This window comes from Pituophis catenifer, unplaced genomic scaffold (assembly GCF_029215685.1).
Source record: "Pituophis catenifer annectens isolate HBS135680 unplaced genomic scaffold, rPitCat1.0.hap2 SCAF_8, whole genome shotgun sequence".
NCBI lineage: Eukaryota > Metazoa > Chordata > Lepidosauria > Squamata > Colubridae > Pituophis > Pituophis catenifer.
In genome coordinates, this window is record NW_027256888.1 from 22,591,447 (window position 1) to 22,608,633 (window position 17,187).

At 40.0% G+C, this 17,187-nt stretch overlaps 1 protein-coding gene across 1 annotated transcript in view; it reads left to right on the forward strand.

The window, feature by feature from the left end:
- Positions 1-14,383, forward strand: part of LOC139320230 (gamma-aminobutyric acid receptor subunit alpha-2) — a 441,414-nt gene extending 427,031 nt beyond the window's left edge. The window contains exons 11-12 of the mRNA XM_070948459.1: positions 5,440-5,642; positions 14,072-14,383. Coding sequence (XP_070804560.1) covers positions 5,440-5,642; positions 14,072-14,383 — 515 coding nt within the window. The remainder of the gene's footprint in view (positions 1-5,439; positions 5,643-14,071) is intronic.
- The last annotated feature ends 2,804 nt before the right edge of the window (positions 14,384-17,187 follow it).

Here is a 17,187-nt window from a genome sequence, read left to right on the forward strand (position 1 = left end):
GATAAGCGGAGGAATCGGGCGTCTCCGACTTTGTTTTTCAACAGAAAACTTCAGCGCTTACTGTATGACCACCGTGTAAGCTACGATTAAACCGGATAGCTTCACCTTTGAGTGTGTGCGTGTGGTGTTTGTTCGGCGGAGCACAGGTGGTTCCAGAGGAGGCTGACACTGGGTACTTACGGGACCGCCTACTACCACCAATAGCCTCCCACCCACCGGTATGCTCTCATAGAAAGGGGCTCCTCCGGGTGCCGTCGGCCAAACAATGTCGACTGGAGGCCCCCAGGGGGAGAGCCTTCTCTGTGAGGGCACCTACTATCTGGAACGAGCTCCCCCCAGAGATACAGAGAATCTCGGATCTGCACACCTTCCGCCGCACTCTAAACACCTTTTTATTTCACCAGGCGGGCCTGGCCTAACTTTCTCCCTCTTTTTAAACATTTTTAATATTTTTTAATATTTTTTAGTATTTTTAATATTCAAAGTTTAAATTTGTTTTAAATTGATTGGGGTTTTAAATTTGTTTGGGCCAAACTATTTAATTCGATTTTATCTCTGCTTTTTAAATTTTGTATGTATGTATTTTATTGTTGGCTGTTCACCGTCCTGAGTCCTTCGGGAGTAGGGCGGTATATAAATCAAATAAAAGTAAAGTAAAGTATTCTGTAAAACTGGATGCAGTATTCTAAGTGTAGTCTTACTATGCCTTTATAAAGTGGTTGTCAACCCTGAAGCTGGCCTTATTGAGGCCATTTTGAGACTTCAGTGCTGACACACTGGAGAAGAGGGATAGGGAAGGGGGGAATAGAGATAGTTAGGGTGTTGTAGTCAAAACAAAATACTTTCTCTTGGGAACCAAGAACATTCCAGAAGGAGGGGATTGGAGTCACCTAGCAACTGGACAATATCCTGATTGGACCATGTGACTGTTTTTTGAAAATGGCAAACATTTATTTTTAATTAGGTGAAAACTGTGGGAATAATCAGAGTTGCTTTTCACCAGCCTGTGCCAATATACCATATCCAATAAACCTATTATTTGAGGAAATTGCCTGACTCAGAGTTTTGTTTGCTATGCGTATGTTACTTGGAACCCTGACAGTGGTACTAATACTATACATGATCTTGAGTCTACCTCTCTGTTAATGCAACCTAGGATTGCATGGGCTTTTTTGGATTGTATCTTGAGAGATCTGGGATGTTGGCTATTCCTGCCAGCTTGGTGTCATCTGCAAATTGGATGAGTTCCCTTCTATTCATCTATCTAAATCATTTATGAAGATATTAAAGAGTACTGGGCCTAAAACAAAACCTTGGGATACCCCACTGCTTACTTCTGTCGATATAGATGTAATTCCATTAAGGACTACATGTTGAGCGTGGTTTGTCAGCCAGTTGCAAATCCATCTGTTCACAGATCTATTGCTTTTTTATCTTTTCCAAGATCTTCCTGATTCAATGGTTCAGAGATCACATCTGCCAGTTCCTTCAGAACTCTGGGATGTAATCTGTCAGGTCTATGGATTTGAACTTATCTAGAGCAGACAGGTGTTCTCTTACCATTTTCTTGTTTATTTTAATTTATATTCCTAGTCTGTCTTTTACAGTTATGTTTTTAGTAGGTTGGGCTGTATTATCTTTTTGCATGAAGAGAGATGCAAAGAATGCATTAAGCAGTTCTGTTAATGGTATTGAGCCAAGTTTCATGTAATTTGTATCTGTATATTTGGTTTTTCTTGTCATGGAGAAAAGTAAAACCTTACATTTCTCCATGTTGAATTTTATTTTGTTAGATACAGTAGGGCCTAGTGTTCAAGTCTATCAAGATGCATCTAGATCTTGAGCATATCTTCTGGGATGTTGGCTATTCCTGCCAGCTTGGTGTCATCTGCAAATTTGATAAGTCCCCTTCTATTCCTGCATCTAAATCATTTATGAAGATATTGAAAAATCTGGGCCTAAAACAGAACCTTGGGGCACCCCACTGCTTAGTTCCCTCCATGTAGATGTAGTTCTGTTAAGAACTTCATATTGAGTATGGTTTGTTAACCAGATACAAATCCATCTAGTGGTGGTGCTGTCTAGCCCACATTTTTCTAGCTTACCAAGAAGTAGGTTGTGATCTACTTTGTCAAATGCCTTACTGAAATCCAAATATACTATATGCCCACAGCATTTTGCTGGTCCACTAATTTAGTCACTTGGTCAACGAATGAAATAAGATTTGTTTGGCATGATCTGTTTTTGATGAACCCATGTTGGCTTCTGGTTATGATTTTGCTTGCTTCCAGGTGTTTGCAGATTTGCTGCTTGATTATCTTTTCCAAGATCTTCCCAGGTATTGATCTCAGGCTGGTTGGTCTGTAGTTTCCTGGAAAAGCCTCAGATTCAATTTTTGACATGATATCTTGACATATTATTAACAAATATTAATTTAAACATAAGATATGAATGGTGGGCTTATTTTATTTCAAAAAAGGGTAAGGCCTGTTTTTTTTTTTTTTTCATTTCATAGCTTCTTCCAGTGATGGGATTCAAATAAGTTAACAACCATGTGACTCAACTCAACGTCACTCATGTTGAGGGGTGCTTCACCTCACCCAGCCTCTTGTGACCGTGGGGCTGCTGCAACGGTCATAAGTATGAAAAATGGTCATAAATCACTTTTTTCAGTGCCATTGTAACATTGAATGGTCACTAAATGAACTATTGTAAGTCAAGGATTACCGGTACAAAAATACAAAAAGCTTCTTTGCTTGCAGAAAGTTACCCTAAATACCAATCATTAGATTAGAAATGGGGGAATACACACTGAAAATCAATGATAGTCACAGCCATCATGGAAACCTAAACCATTCTGTCTGAATACCTTCCTTTTTATCAGCAATACCTGCAATCCAGTGTTACAAATCTGGCAGGGCACCAGAGCACATTGAGGAATTAAAATAGTTAAAATGCAACAATAATTATCAGCAGACAACTCTTGCTCATAAAGTGAAACCCTTTAGCAGAGAGGTCATTTAAGCTCTCCAGAAAGTGAGTGGGCATACTTGAGCCACAAAATGCCAAGCTAAAGAGACAAATTGACAAAATATAAAAGGGACCCAGGTTTAAATCTCTTCCCTCCCATGCTTGTCAGGATCACAATAAATTTAGTACATGCCACAAATATCTAAATAAACTTCAAGCCTGTGTTGGAAGAAATATCCATCTAGTTCAGTTCCAAGCTGGGAGAAAGACACTGGAAACATGGAGGCTAATTGGAGAGATGATTTAATGATGAAGCAGAACCACATGGGTTTAGTTGAAGTTTGGACTCTCTGAGATGATGTAATGAGAGGCTTGTGTCCTGAAAGGGTTAGGCAATTCCTATTGTGTCTTAATGTCTTTCCTCCTGTTTTAGATCTTGAGTGAGGGCTAATCCCATTCTGCCTTTGTTCAGATCTTGCTGCAGGGAATTTTTGCCTATGAATAGAGCTATCTATCTCTTTATCTCTTAAGTGCTGACATCTGCTGTGGGCTATTAAGGAAGGTGGGGGCTGCTTTCTCCCACTAAGAAAACATGTTTCTTCATTTTTCATCCAGGGAAATATATTCTTCTTTTTAAATATTTCTCAAAATATTTCATTCTTCTAGGAGAGGGGTGGGTGCTAACTTTCTACAATTGGTGCCATGTTACTAAGCCTTATTATCATGAGAGAAAACTCAAACGAATTGTAAGGAGGATCCACTTACTATCAGTGAGCAATCATGTGCCTTGGCCACTCCAAAGCAATGCAAGAGACTCCTGTCCCAAAGTTACTTTTTCAAGAGGCAACTGGACTTTGTGGAAACTAAAAAAGTCCCGTTGCCTCTTGAAAAAAGCACCTTTGGGACAACCAAGTGGATGATTGAAGAATCCCCATAGACAAGAGACTCCTGTGCTCAGTGAACCGACAAAGCACCCTTTCCCATCCAGGAGAAGCAAATCCTTAGATCCATTTGCACCACTCAAAGATACCAGCTGGTCTCACTCATCTCACAAGATATCCTAAGGAAAGATCACATGCCCCCAGAAAGTCAGTAAAAAAAAATCAGACAGAGTGCCAAGCTTGCATCCTGCCTCTCTGCCATTTTTTCTATGGCTATGCCAACCCTTATGTAAATAGCTCTTAATCCAACCAGTCCCTCCTCCCAAGCCCCGGAATAAAAGTACCAGCAAAGGGGGGAAAAACTCCAGAGAAGCCACTCAGGCTATAGAAAGTCTGGTTGTACTGCCAAGAACCATTAAGACTAGCTGTTACAATGTAACAAGGCTTAACCAGAGGCAGTTTCAGAAAACACTTAAGCAGGCTAGAAACAACACACACAGGCACACCAGAACAATTCCTTCCTGCCTGAGAGGCTTAACTGTGGGAAAAACAAAAGGCTGTTGGAAGGAGATTTCTTCCAACAGCTGGTTTGCCAAACTGCTCAGAAAGTTAACTACCAGTTTGCATGAACCGGTGCAAACTGGCTGAATTCCACCACTAGCTTCTTTGGAACAGAACCTGTCAATGTTTTGTTCTCAACAAAAACATGATTTCAAATTAAAAGTGGAACTCAAACATTTCCTTCCAGAGAGATATGCATGTTATTAGTTCATATGTTATGTAGGATATACCAGGCAAAGGTTTTGTACTTTTCAGTCACTTCTATAACATTAGCAACTCAAGAGTCTACATCTTGGAGAAAATATATGTAAAATGTGATCTTGAACAAATGCATTAAGCACATCTGCAGGGGGAGGTAAAAGATGTCTAGATGGCAACCATGTGATTTAAAGTCACTCTTTTTTAATCCGTGTCACAATGCTTATAAAAAGAGTTGAGGATTTGATTACAGAGTTGCAGCTGTCATGTTGACTTTTTGGGGTGCAAGTTCCTTAAAATAATAAATCCCAAACATTATATAATTTAATAGATATCATTGAACATCTTATTTATAATGTCTGCACTTTGGTCTTTTTAAGTTTAATTTTCTATCATGTCCCTTCATTGCAGTGGTGAAATCCAAATTTTTTTACTACTGGTTCTGTGGGCGTGGCTTGGTGGGCGTACTGTGGCTTGGTGGGCATGGCAGGGGAAGGATACTGCAAAATCTCCATTCCCACCCCACTCCAGGGGAAGGATACTGCAAAATACTCATTCCCTCACCACTCCTGGGGGAAGGATATTGCAAAATCTCAATTCCCACTCTACTCTGGGGCTATCAGAGGTGCTATTTGCCGGTTGTCCAAATTACTCTAAATTTCCGCTGCCGGTTCTCCGAACTGCTCAAAATTTCTCCTACCGGTTATCCAGAACCTGTCAGAACTTGTTGGATTTCACCCCTGCTTCATTGTCTTTAGCTCTGGTGCTAAACTTTCCATGCATTTTGCATTACCTTGACCAAGTTCATTCTCCTTTTTCTACCCTACAGGAGTAACAACAGTGCTAACAATGACAACGTTAAGTATCAGTGCTCGTAATTCCCTGCCCAAAGTAGCTTATGCCACAGCTATGGATTGGTTTATTGCGGTTTGTTATGCATTTGTGTTCTCTGCCTTGATAGAATTTGCCACTGTAAATTACTTCACAAAAAGAGGATGGGCGTGGGATGGAAAAAGCATAGTCAATGATAAGGTGAGTGATGAAAAATATGTTTAAGGTTTCTTCCAATTTGAAAAAAAAAAACAATTTAGCAGCATCTCTGTTGAAAGTTTTCCATTACTGAAAAATAATTAAAGTCTTAAACCAATATAAGGACAGGGTATGTTAAAACAAGAATGATTATGAAAAGAAGTAGAGAGTTTGGGTCTGCATTTCAGCAGAAATTAAACAGTTCATATGGAATCTTTCTCTACCTGTTTCTCTTAAAGAAACAAATATTATCCCAAGGCTGTTGATAAATTAAATCATAGCCCATTTATGCTTGTTTAATTTCCTTCAAAACCTTCAACCACATTTCATTATCTCCCAACAATTTTTATAAGGAAATTAGTGAAACCAAAGATACTTTGCTAAAAGAATTTTAACTACGGTATATTGAGCATTATAAATTAAGAACTGTCATCTATATAAATAAAAATGTAAATGTTCGTTTGTTCAAAATCTTAAATCTCTGAAAGTTCTTCACCGATTGCTTTGAAATTTTGACACAACATTGCATTCGAATACGCGCCTTTTTATATACCTATATTATATAGATGTCACACGTGTGACAGGTAAAAACATGTTTTTTTGAAAAACAGCGCCATCTGTTGGATGTAAAAGCCAACACACGCTATACTAAATATTTTACGATTCCATTTCAATGTTTCCGATTTACAATCCATTTACAATTTCCAAATTTCAAATTTTACAATTCCATTTCAATGTTTCCGATTGCATTGTTAAATTGAATTTTCATAGATTTCGATTTATTCTCATTTTGATTTAATTATTTCATGCAACATTGCGTTGGAATTGAGCTGTGCCATATTCCTCTGTAACTCAGGTCACGCATACTTTGCCTCCGTTCCACCAGTATTTTCACTAGGTCGATTGGATTCAGACCTCAGTTGCCTTTCTTTACATTTCTTTTTGCACTTTAACGTCGCAGCACCACAATGGCAGGCGCGATCCGGATTTTTTCCCCTCAGCACCAGCGCCGCGAAACCCACAAGCAAAATGGCGGCAAATGTCAACCGTCGCGAAGCGTCCTCCCGACTAACGGAGTATGCCGTACCTTTAGCAGAGACCCCGATGCCGCCTGTGGTGCTGCGAAGGTGAAGGCGGTTATACCGGCAAGCTGGGAAACCAGCTCTTACACCCGCGGCAAAATATCCTCGGAGGCGTCCGAGGACAAACCTCCGGATAGCTGCTGGATTCAAAACATTTGTCGGCGGCCACCATCCCAGAGCCCCAGGAACGCAAACTCACCAACGCCAGCCCAGGCGGAGGCCTCCGCTAATCCCACGACGCGCAGTTCTCCCAATACAAGCACCAAATAGGTAAAAGTCCAACAAAACAATTGATTAAGCGACGTTAAAGTCCAAAAAGAAACATAGAGAAAGGCAACTCAGGTCTGAATCCAATCAACCGAGTGAAAAGACTGGTGGGACAGAGGCAAAGTATGCGTGACCTGAGCTACAGAGAGAAATTATTGATACTCAGTCAAAAAATATTGTATACCCACAAGACTGAGCCACAGCAACGCATGGCCAGGTACAGCTAGTAGATTTATATAATCTTTTTATGTAATTATACAGATTCTCATTTGACTAAAGCAAATGGTTTATTTTAAAAAATGTTTTCCATTTTCAGAGATGTTTGATCTCAGTAGAGGAATTCTGTGTTTAAGGTATATAAATATCCCTAAAAAGACATTTAACAGCAATAACAAAAACAATAACAATGACAATAACAACAACAACAACAACAATAACAACAACAATAATTCTATTGATCCATCTGAACCAAAACATGTTTTTGATGTTTTCAGTTGGAAGTAGAATGAAAAAGGCCTATTCTGTTCAGATATATGAACCAAAATGCTATTGTTCTGGGAGAAGAGGTTACATTGATGGATATGAATGGGGAAAAAAACAAGCATAAATGTCAGAGTTCCAAGTAATAGCAAACAAAATTCTGAGGCAGGTAGATTCTTCAAAGAATAGCTTTATTGAAAATATCATATTGGCATATTTTTTTCCTCAATCCCAAACTATCAGTCACATGGCCCAATCAAGGTAGGTGACATCATTCTTCTTTCCTCCAGCCAGGTGTGAGAACATCCTTGGTTCCCAAGAGAAAGTATTTTATTTTGACTACACAATCCCAGCTATCTCTAATCCTCAGTCCCTATCCCTCAGCTCCAGGATGGCTTCAGCTAGGCCAGCTTCAGAGTTGACAATAAGGACTTTTGTTGAATATTAATGAGGGAGAAGTCGTGTTGTACAATTTCCTGCTCATTGGTCCAGGCTCCAAGGTGGGAGAATGGACTAACTTGAGTGGCGGAAATGCTGGACAGCTCTGGGGTTTAAAAGGAGCTGCCGGCGCATCTGCGCTTGCTTTTTTAAACTGCAGAAATAAACTATTTTACTGAACCATGCAGCATTCTGCCTCCTCACTCTGATCCCACATCTAACACTGGCGATGAAGGTGGGATTCTAAAGGCGAACAAAGGACAATCACCGTGTGGCGCAGACCATTTTTTTCCCCTCCAACTGGATTGCCTTTTCTTCCAACACCGGCCGGCAGGATGACTACCTATGTACCCCCCGAACCTTTCAACCCGAACCAACATGACTGGGACAATTCAGGATGTTCCTGGAAGCTAATGGCCTGCAAGGAACTGGGGACGAAAGGAAGCGAGCCCTGTTCCTCAGCTATTGTGGCAACCGCCTGTACAAGATGGCTCAAACCCTAGCTGCTCCAAAGAACATCGAAACCATGGAATGGAAGGAACTACAAGAAATGCTGGAGGAACATTATGCCCCCACAGCATCACTATTCGCCCACTGACTTGAATTTTACCATAGAGAGCAACAACCAGGTGAGACCATTAATGAATATGTTACCAAGTTGAGGGATATAGCAGCTGGTTGCAAATTTGAAAAGGTAGATCAAATGCTATTAGACAGAGTCCTTGTGGGAATGAGACACCTGAGACTGCAGAGGAAACTAGTAACTAAGAAAGCGCTCACTTTAAAAGAGGTACTGGAAGAGGTGAGGGCAGCTGAACTTTCTGATAAACTGGTGACTGATAACCCCAAGACAGAAAGCGTCCATTCCTCCAGGGAGGCTGACTATAGATACATAGATGGGGGTGAAGAACAGAGAAGCGAGGAAGAAGAAGATATCTATAGACTCAAAGCAGAGAGAAACCCAAGGCAAAATGAGGCACAGCAGAGAACCCCATGGTGTGCAGGATGCAAAGGGAATCACCCCAGGTCGGTGTGTAGGTTTAAGGATACTATATGCCAACAGTGCGAAAAGAGGGGGCACATTACAGAAGCCTGCAGAGCGAGCCTGCCTGCATATCCTAATTAGAGGCAGCATCCCAACAGGCAACATGACCCACAACAAAGGGGATTCCAGAGGGCGCCAAACTCAAACTACAGGTGGGAAGGAAACAGAACCGAAAGAGACAGGGACTATGAACACACAATAATAGGGCATTCTGATGCCTATAGAGAAAAAAAAAAACGCATATCACAGTACAGATTGGGAAAGAGCCATGTAGTATTGAGATAGATAGTGGATCCTATATCTCCATAGTATCCTGGACAACTATAAAGAAGGCAGTCCCAGAAATAATCAGGCAACAACTGGAGCCACAACGAATCAAACTAAAGGATTATCAAGGATTATCACATCCCAGTCCTGGGAAGAGGATTTTTCCCTGTCAAATTCAAGGAATTCAAGGGCCACCTGCCACTAACAATTGTGGATAAAGACCTGCCCAGCCTGCTTGGGGTAGAATGGTTTAAAGACATTAGCATAGAACTAATCATACATTCCCTACAAGAAGAGGACCCTAATGAATTGCAAATGGAGTTGCAGTCGGAATTCAAGGATGTTTTTGATGGAAGCCTGGGCAAGTATATGAGGACCCCTATATCTTTCAACTCAGACCCTAGCATTATCCCTTTCAGACTGAAACCAAGGCAAATTCCTATTCCCCTTTGGGCCAAGGTGGATGAACGATTAGACAAATTAATTGCACAGGGGTTTTTGGAGCCGGTCGACCATGCTAGGTGGGAGACACTTATTGTCAACCCTGTGAAACCAGATGGGTCAGTTTGCGTATGCACTGATTATAAGGCAACAATAAACAAGGCACTGCAACAGAGCACCTACCCGGTACCAATAGTACAACATCTGTTGCATTCCTTTGGAAAAGGAAAAATCTTTGCTAAACTCGATTTGGCCCAAGTGTATCAACAATTATCAGTAGATGAGGCTACTGCAGAGGCACAAACCATTGTGACCCACAGGGGGGCTTTTAAATGCCACAGACTACAATTCAGGGTTAGTGTGGCCCCAGGAATTTTCCAATGCTTAATGGAGCGCCTCCTACATGGCATTCCAGGGGTGGTGCCTTACTTTGATAATGTCCTTGTGGCCTCAGAGAACAAGGAACTATTATTTACTTATTTATTTATTTATTTATTTATTTATTTATTTATTTATTTATTTATTAGCTCGATTTATATGCCACCCTTCTCCGGAGACTCAGGATTAACACAAAGACTGAGATGAGTTTTCAGTAGATTCCAAGAGGCTGGCCTTAAGATAAAGAAGGAAAAATGCGAAATAGTGGTACCTAGTGTCGAATTTCTGGGATACTTAATTGATGAAGCAGGCATCCATCCCACAAATGACAAAATCAAGGCAATTAAGGTAGCCCCCACCCTGACAAATAAAACAGAACTTAAAGCATTTCTGGGGCTATTGAATTTTTACAACATTTTTTTACCACAGAAGATGACTGTTGCAGAGCCGCTGCATCAATTGCTTGATAAGTCAACAGAATGGAAGTGCGGATGAAAAGAAGCTTCTGCTTTTGCAGCAGTAAAAGAACTATTAACTTCTAAGAGTGTTCTCATGCTATAAAGTGAGACACTACCTCTCGTACTGACTTGCGATGCATCCCCATTAGGGATAGGAGCAGTCCTCAGCCAACACCTACCAAACAGAACAGAGGCGTCAATCGGTTTTTATTCAAAAATGCTGTCAAAAGCTGAATGCAATTACAGCCAACTGGATAAAGAGGCAGTGGCGGCAGTGGCAAGGATTAAGTGTTTCCATGAATATGTCTATGGGTGTGAATTTGAACTAATTACATTGTTAGGCCTCATCGCAGGCGATTGACCAACCCCGAACTTTTTGCCTCCCCGTATGATGAGATGGACTATCTTCCTGGCCACGTACAAGTACCGCCTTATCCATCAGCCAGGGAAAACCATTGATCACACAGATGCCCTGAGTCGATCCCCACTGCCAGACCTCATCAAGGACCCAGCCCCAACCACATCCATCCTGCTGATAGAGGAGTTAGAGACCAGCCCAATAACAGCAGAGATCGCCAGACTGTCAGTCAAAGATAGCATCTGGCCACAAATTTTAAACTGGGTGTTGAGGAGATGGCCAGAGGTAGTAGAGAGCGAATTTAAGCTGTTTAAAACTCGCCAACTTGAACTATCTGTAATGAAGTGTTGCTTACTATGGGGGGATAGAGTCGTAATACCCCGGTTATTGAGGGAATCAATCCTAAAATCATTGCATGAAGGTCACTCGGGGATAGTCAGAATGAAAGCACTAGTGAGGAGTTTTGTCTGGTGGCTGGGGATGGACAAGGAAATAGAACAATGGGTGGCAACGTGCTCACCATGCCAGGAGACTAGGCCAGCCACCCCAGCGCACCCCCCAGGGACTGAGAAATCCCAAAATCCCCATGGGCATGCATACACATTGACCTTGCTGAGCCGGTACATGGCCAAACATTTCTCATAGTGGAAGATGCATATTCCAAATGGCTCAAAGTGGCTCTCATGAAAACAACCACGACAGAAGCAATCATCAGGGTCTTGAGGAGACTGTTTGCCACCCATGGAATACCAGACATGGTAATGTCAGACAATGGGCCCCAGTTCACAGCCAACCAGTTTGAAATGTTTCTAGCCAGCCAAGGAATCAGACATGCCCTGGCAGCCCCAGTGCATCCAGCAGCTAATGGATTAGCGGAACGGATGGTCTGGTCAACAAAGGAAACACTGGCCCGAATGGGCCCAAGGGACTGGCAGGAAAAGATAGATAAGCTACTCTTAGTCCAACACATTATGCCTAATGCAACCACACACAAAAGCCCAGCCGAATTGTTAATGGGCCAGAAGATAAGGTCTCAACTGGACAGACTGCACCCTAATTATAGTGCAGAGGTACCCGTAGATTCAACCAGTAAATACCGGTTGTTCGAAGTGGGGAATTTAGTGTACACCCACAATTACATGGGCGACCCAAAGTGGGTACCAACAAAAATAACTTAAGTTACCGGGCCAAGATCTTACAGGGTAGAATTAAATGATGGTAAGATCTGGAATAGACATATTGACCAACTCCGGAGCCAGAAACACTTCAACAACCGGCAACCGGTACTCACAGAACTAGACAATCGCAACCTAACACAAACTTTACTACAGCTCACTTTTACGGGGGGGCCAAAACAACAACAGCCTAGGAGGTGGGGGGGATCCAGCGGAGTTCTTCTGAAGAGCCCAGGCCTGCAGAACCAGCCACGCCTCAAGAATCCATCGAAGCGCTCCCAGAGGCAGAATCCTGAGCGGACGCAAGCCCAACAGTTCAGGTCACTGAAGCCGATTCAAGGGAACCGCGTAGACCCAGTAAAATACCTCTGGAAACCAGTGGTGGGTTAATCCCAGTTCTATCCAGTTCTTTAGAACCGGTAGTAAAAGCTCCGCCCACCCGCCCAGACATCATAAATGAAGATATGCGCATGCGCAGAAGCTTCTGCACATGCACAGTAACATGCACGCGCTCCCACTGCGAACCAGTAGTAAAGGTAAGTAGAACCCATCCCTGCTGGAAACCCTCTTGCTTTAACCAAAACCTTGAATAAACATCTGGGTTTTGTTTCTCCAGATCTATGGCTGTCTCAAAACAAAATAAAAATAAACTAGATTTCTAAGATCCCTAAAAGGGCATTTTCAATTATTTGGCACCTGCAGTTCTTAAAAAGAATTTTCCTTTAAAAAGTCCTTTTTTTAGTGCTAAAATGGTTGTGCTGTTTTGAAAAAATGTTTTTTGCTTGTACAAATTCCATTGTGTGCACAAGGAACTTGAGAAAATGAAAAACGTTATTTATCAATATTCTTATTTAGCAATATTCTTATTTAGCAATAAGAAGATAGAAACATTCTTAACATGCTAGTAAAACCATAGTTGAGGTGGAGTTCAAGTGAACTGCATAGTTGAGATGGAGTTCAAGTGAACTTTAAACTGCAATTCATGTAAAAGTATTGGATAATTGTGAGGGAAAGCATGAAATTGAAGAGGAAAAGTGAAATCTGAGTTTGGGTTTTGTATCATTTATCTACTAATTTATAGATAGTGATGGCTTTTTTAGAATGGGAAACTCCATGTCACTAACCTGTGGCTTATAAACTAAAAGAATCAAAAATAGAAGGGAAAAGGAAGTACCCAAGGACTAATTCTGACTTTTCGTGAATTTGTGACATTAACTTTCACAGGTTTTAGAATTATTCAGATAGCTCAATTCCAGTTTAGTTGATGGTCTGTTCATTCTTCCTCACAACCTGAAACACAATTTGTTTCAAGGGCTTTTAGTAGAAGGGCTCCAGAAAGTAATAAGCAAAAAGAACAGATAACATTTATTCTGCCATTCCTCCAAAAGAGCTTTCACTACCCTTGGAAAACTAATCAGGTTCAGGCCTAGTGAGGGACTACCAGGAAATTCTAGAGCTGGGAAATTGAAAAAACATCCTGGAACAAAGCAATTCCAGCTGCTTCCATATTGTGCTGTTCTTAATATTGAAGAACACAGTATAAGAAAGAAGTGTATTTCTCATCATGGCAGTTACTGGTTACCTTGACCATAATGTGCATTTCAGATCTTCTAACTTACTCCTTTTCTTGAAGTATGGCAAGAAATAATACAATTATGCAGATTGAATAATAACAGTCTATGACACTTTCCCCATCTCTAGATACTGCAAAATAATTTGTTTTATAAAATAATTAATACAAATATTCTTCCCACTTACATAAGAGTTGGTTCATATTGAAGCATAGGTACGGAAGCTTCCAATTTGATCAGCATGAAAACAGCATTACTCCACCACAGTGAAGAAAATGAATCATGTCACCATTGAAGATTCACACATAGGTATACATGGCCTTAACCAAAAGTTGGAGAAGCTTTCTACAATGGCAGTACCATAGTCAACGAGGTCAATCTGAGGAACATTATTTTGGATTGAATGAAGTAGATAATATTATTGGTGCAGAAATGTTTGAAGATATTTAATAATAATATTATCTTTTAACAGAAAAAAGAAAAGGCCTCAGTCATTAAGAAAAACAATGCCTACGCAGTGGCTGTTGCCAATTATGGACCAAACATCACCAAGGATTCTGTTCTCCCCACCATCTCCAAGAGTGCTACCACTACTTCAGAACCCCACAAAGTCAAACCAGAAACCAAACCACAAGAAGCAAAGAAAACTTTTAACAGTGTTAGCAAAATTGACAGAATGTCCAGAATAGTATTTCCAGTTTTATTTGGCACATTCAACTTGGTGTATTGGGCCACATATCTAAACAGGGAACCTGTCTTGCATGGGTTTGCACCCTCACACTAAAACCTTAACTTTATGCTGAGGGCATGTAACATCATTATGATCAAATTGTTTTCCTATGTACAGTATGATTAATAACTGCTAATCAATGAACTAATATGTACAGGATGTATATAGATGTCATGTTTGTTTATCTCCAAAGGAGGTGCACAGAGTTTAGTCATGGGATCTGTAAGCATCTCTCTGTACAGGAGATGGCTCTCGTATCTATGTGAGTTCTCCTAAATTTGGATTTAACTATGCTTAATTATATCCATACAACTCATATACTGTATGGTCCTACATAATTACATAACTAGTAACGCTATTTTTTTAATTTAAAGTTTAAGATATTTTTCTATGAGACAACTGATTCTACTTAATGCAAAGAAGCTATCATTTAAAAAGAGAAGGATTTTTTTAAAAAAGAGTAATCTTAATAATTTCTTACAGTATCAGTGCCCGTGTAAATATTATAGATATGTAGTGAGCATAAGTACTCTCTTGTTAGCAATCATTAAGAATGCAAGTTATGCATAAAAGATTCAGAATGACAGGGATAATAATTTCCTTTAATCAAGTTTTGAAGTTGCTAATTATCGGCTTATCCTATGGTGTGACCAGTGGTCTGTTGATAAACAAAAGGGTTGCACTTGGAGATTCCTTCCAACAAATACAAGGAAATAATTGAAGCCATACCCATTGCAGAAGATGTTGACAACATGCAGAAACACAATGAGATATAAAACTAAACAACTAAGCATGTTATGTTGGTTCCTGATTAGTTATATTAAGTCAGTAATTAGTTATTTCCCTTCTTCTGTCTCCAGTGCATTCTGGATCAAGTGACTTCTACTGAATCATGATTTAAAAGCTGAAATAGGCAAATTGTGCAGAAGTTCAAAGAGAAGCAATATTGATAAGACAACCTCCATATATTCAAGTCACTATTTTTGTAGATGTCAACATCTACATCTTTTTGTGGCTCTTTTGGTTCTGAGATATATAGTTTATTACAGACGAGATATTTTTATACCAACTGGGACATCAAAGTTGGAAACCTATGTTTTAAGTTGGCAGAAGCTTGAACAGGATAGAATTTAACTGGAGAATTTAACCCAGCAGGAACACCTGTTTCTTCCCAGAGAGATATACTTGCTATTAGAAATAGAAAAAGCTATTGAAAAGATATTGAAAGCTATGCAGATAGCTTCCGACATCACTGCTGAAATGCATGGATATTTTTGAACATTAACATGAAGATTTACTGTTTCTTGGAAAGAGGTTCCTTGTCTGATAAATTTAATGATTTAACTTCCAAACAAAACTTCTCTCTTCCTGTCCTGTCCTGTCCTGTCCTGCAGAATTACTTTTTCTCTCTTTTCATCCAATTTTTTTCTGTTCCCTTCATTCCATTTCTATCCCTTTTCATTTTATTCTTATGGCTTCATGAAGGAGAGAGAGAGGAATATGCATGTATGTGGGTGTCTGTACCTACATATTTCTCTCTATAAAAAAGTTTAGAGTTTGAACATGGTTGATATGTGCTGATGGGAGTACTTAATTTTATAGGAAATTGGTAAGTATTACTTCAGTTTTTTTAAAATTTTAACCTGTCTGTACACTTTTTGGGATGGGAGTATTCCAACACACACACACACACACACACACACACACACACACACACACACACACACACATATATATATTAGATTTATATTAAGTGTTTTTCTATCAAGACACCTTAATCTCTCCCCTGGCTCAAGCTGATGAAGGGAGGAGAACTTGTGGCTTAGAGGTTAATACAACTGCCTAACAAGCAGGCAGCCCAAGTTCGAATCCAAGTAAGGGTATGAGTCTGTTAGTTAAAATGCTTAAAATCTTAAAATCCTGGCTAAAAACCCAGCTCAAAATCCTAACAAAACACTTTGTAAGGTCTTTTGTATGTATGTATGTATGTATGTATGTGTATTTATTTGTATATATATACATGTGTACACACACACACACACACACACACACAATTACCCCGTTTCCCCCAAATAAGATCTCTCCTTGATAATAAGTCCAATCGGGCTTTTGAGCGCATGGCAGTAAGGCCAAGCGCTTATTTCAGGGTTCAAAAAAATATAAGACAGGGTCTTATTTTGGGGGAAACACGGTATATATTGTACAATCTGTGACCTATTGGGTAATCATTTCAGAGAAACAGAATACTCTGGGAAGCTCTGGGAGCAGGAGCAACATCCAGCTTCCTGCTTGCTTCCCCATTAACTTTCATTGTAAAAAGCTGGCAGGGAGAAATGATGATTGCATAACTGTGGCTGATAAATCATAACTTTACCAATTTTCAATCTAACAGGGATCCTGCATTTTGGATGCATTATTTAAGTTAGCTCATTTGAGGTACATTGATTCAAAATTGTTGCCCTGTGATGCACCGTTTCACCCAATTGAAGGTTACAAACAATCAAACAGACACTGCTAAAAAGAGTTTTAGCAGTATATAGATATACACACAAACAGGAGAAACTGGCATTGTATGGTATTTTGGTCTGGATTTATAATATACTGTATTTTTCTAACTACCCTACATTTGGGGGAAGGTCTCCTTAAATTCATATTTGAGGTAAATATGATCCTTCAAATAAGCCATTCACTATTAAGGATATAGTAGTAGCAGTAAGGTAAGATCAGTTTTCATTTTATTATTTGAAATGACTAGAAAAATATTTGTTTTCAATTATTATATTTCTGAATTTTTGAAATGAGCAGCCTTAGAAATCATTTGCATTGATTGCTGTGCATATGACAATTTGCCACTAATA